General features: G+C 54.2%; 1 protein-coding gene across 1 annotated transcript in view; it reads right to left on the bottom strand.

Moving 5' to 3' along the window:
* The window catches only part of LOC103922939 (zinc finger protein 850-like), a 158981-nt gene extending 157939 nt beyond the window's left edge, over nt 1-1042 (bottom strand). Inside the window, 2 exon segments of the mRNA XM_009331166.1 lie at nt 9-321; nt 826-1042. Coding sequence (XP_009329441.1) covers nt 9-321; nt 826-1042 — 530 coding nt within the window.
* Between the last annotated feature and the right edge of the window lie 992 nt (nt 1043-2034).

Raw genomic sequence — 2034 nt, 5'->3', positions numbered from 1 at the left:
GGTGGATGGTGAGGTCCGAGCGTTGGATGAAGCACTTGCCACAGTCAGGGCATTCGTGCGGGCGGTCGCCGGTGTGGATCTTCTGGTGCTTCACCAGGGCTGACTTGTGGCTGAAGCTCTTCCCACACTCGCCGCACGTGTTGCTGGGTTGGCTCTCGCCCGGGCGCGTGGCCGTCTCCCCCAGTCCCCTGCTCCTGCCCACCTTCACCCCAGTCTCGGCGGGGCTCGAAGGATGCTCCTCGCCCGCAGGTTTCACCACTTCAGGCTCTTTCTCAGCAGCTTCTTCTCGAGGGGGTTCCTGCTCTGCTCCTGCTCCATCCTCTGTGGGGCACAAAGAGAGACAGACACAACCCAGGCAGGAGACATCGTCTCTCCCGGGGCTGGGAAGGTGGTAGGAAGAGGAGAGCAAGGAGGGATTCCTCCTCCTTTTTCATTTCACAGATTCTTCCAGGTAAGCACCTCTAGCAGAGGCATCTCCGATCCCCATCGCTCCTCTCTGCCACCAACGTGAACATGGTAATTAATCCACCACCACCTCCACTGCACCTCCGTGGACCACTCCAGAAATGCGCCTGTCTAGGAAGGGGGTCCGGCATTTCCATTTTGGCCAGGACAATGCCTCTGGCATTGCAGTCTCTCCTCCCCAGCACCTCTCTTCCATGCCGTGGCCAAACCAGGGCTTGCAGCCGGGGGTACGGTGGCAGCCGTTACGGTGGGGGTTTGCCCATTTTGGGGAGAGGTCGGCAGGGGGGAAGCCCTCCACGCTTGCAGGAGTCGAACCGAGGGTTTTTCCCCGCTGTGGTTGAGGCACGATCGGAGGCTCACCTGCGGCCGGGGTGTCCCTGGGCACATGGAGATCCAGGGCTGTAGGTTCATCCCCGTGGTCCAGGCGGGACAGCAGATCGGGCTTGGAAACGGGGTTCTGGAAAAAGCGGGTCCAGCAGCACGTACGGCTCCATGGCGGGGGGCACCGGGCCCCCTGAGAGAAGGAGGCAACCCCCCGTAAGCAGAGCCCAGCATGCAACCCATTGCCAGCCGTCATCCTACGGATTTTCATCCATCGGTTGGACTCTTCATGCAAAACCCTCTATTTTATTAACCTGTGGATTCTCTAATAAGCTAATAGATTATTATTCCCTAATAAGCTAATAGAAAGGCCAAGCTGAATCACAAAACGGGGGTAAGGCGTGGGGACAGGCGGCTAACAAAAACCTCCATCCTTTACCCCGCCGCCTATTTTCCCAAATCCTGCAGGAACTTTATACCCTCTGCTTCTATCATACCTGGCTGAACAATTTTTTTTTTTTCCCCCAAAAAGTTAATGGGGAGGGAGGAGGAAGCAGAAGGGGAAAACAGAAATGTAAACAGCACGATTCCTTAAAAAAAATGAAAAAGAAGAGAGAAAACCCAGCCCGTGAAGAACACGTTTCTGTAACCTGCAGACAACACTCTGCTGACAGATCCTTACCGTAAAATTCATTTTCACCCAGATTTTATCTAACAGCTAATTCCTACTGCACCAAACCCTGGGTGCTCGTCCACAGGATCCTTCACCTTCCCAGAGATTCCTGTCCCAAATTTTCCAGAACCTCCCCCCAAAAAACCCCCATGGCAATCGCTCCTCCTTCTCGAAGAGGTTAAATCACACAGTTATTTCTCTACGCAAATGTCCAGTACTCAGAGCCTGTGCTCGGGGGAAAACACGAGTTTTCCCAGCTGTAGGAAGAGGGTTTGGGGCTCTCCTTCACAAAAATCGTTTAAAAGCAAATTACCACCACTCCCCTGACCCTTTCCTCATCCTCCTCTGTGAGCAGCAGGCGTATTAGGATCCCAATGCGTGGGTTGATTTATTTTTTTTTTTCCCAGCAGCAGAGCTGTTACAGCTGTGGAGGACAGAGGAGGTAGGTTGGGAAAAGGTGGATTTGCAGAAGGTTGTCGCCGACTTACTGATGCCAGGAATAAAAGGGCGATTTCAAGCACGGACCGCAGATCCCTCCTGCAATTTTTGCCCCCCCCCCCCCCCTTTTTTCTTTT

Source organism: Pygoscelis adeliae, unplaced genomic scaffold (genome assembly GCF_000699105.1).
Source record: "Pygoscelis adeliae isolate BGI_AS28 unplaced genomic scaffold, ASM69910v1 Scaffold459, whole genome shotgun sequence".
Classification (NCBI taxonomy): domain Eukaryota; kingdom Metazoa; phylum Chordata; class Aves; order Sphenisciformes; family Spheniscidae; genus Pygoscelis; species Pygoscelis adeliae.
This window is presented reverse-complemented; position numbering and strand designations above follow the sequence as displayed.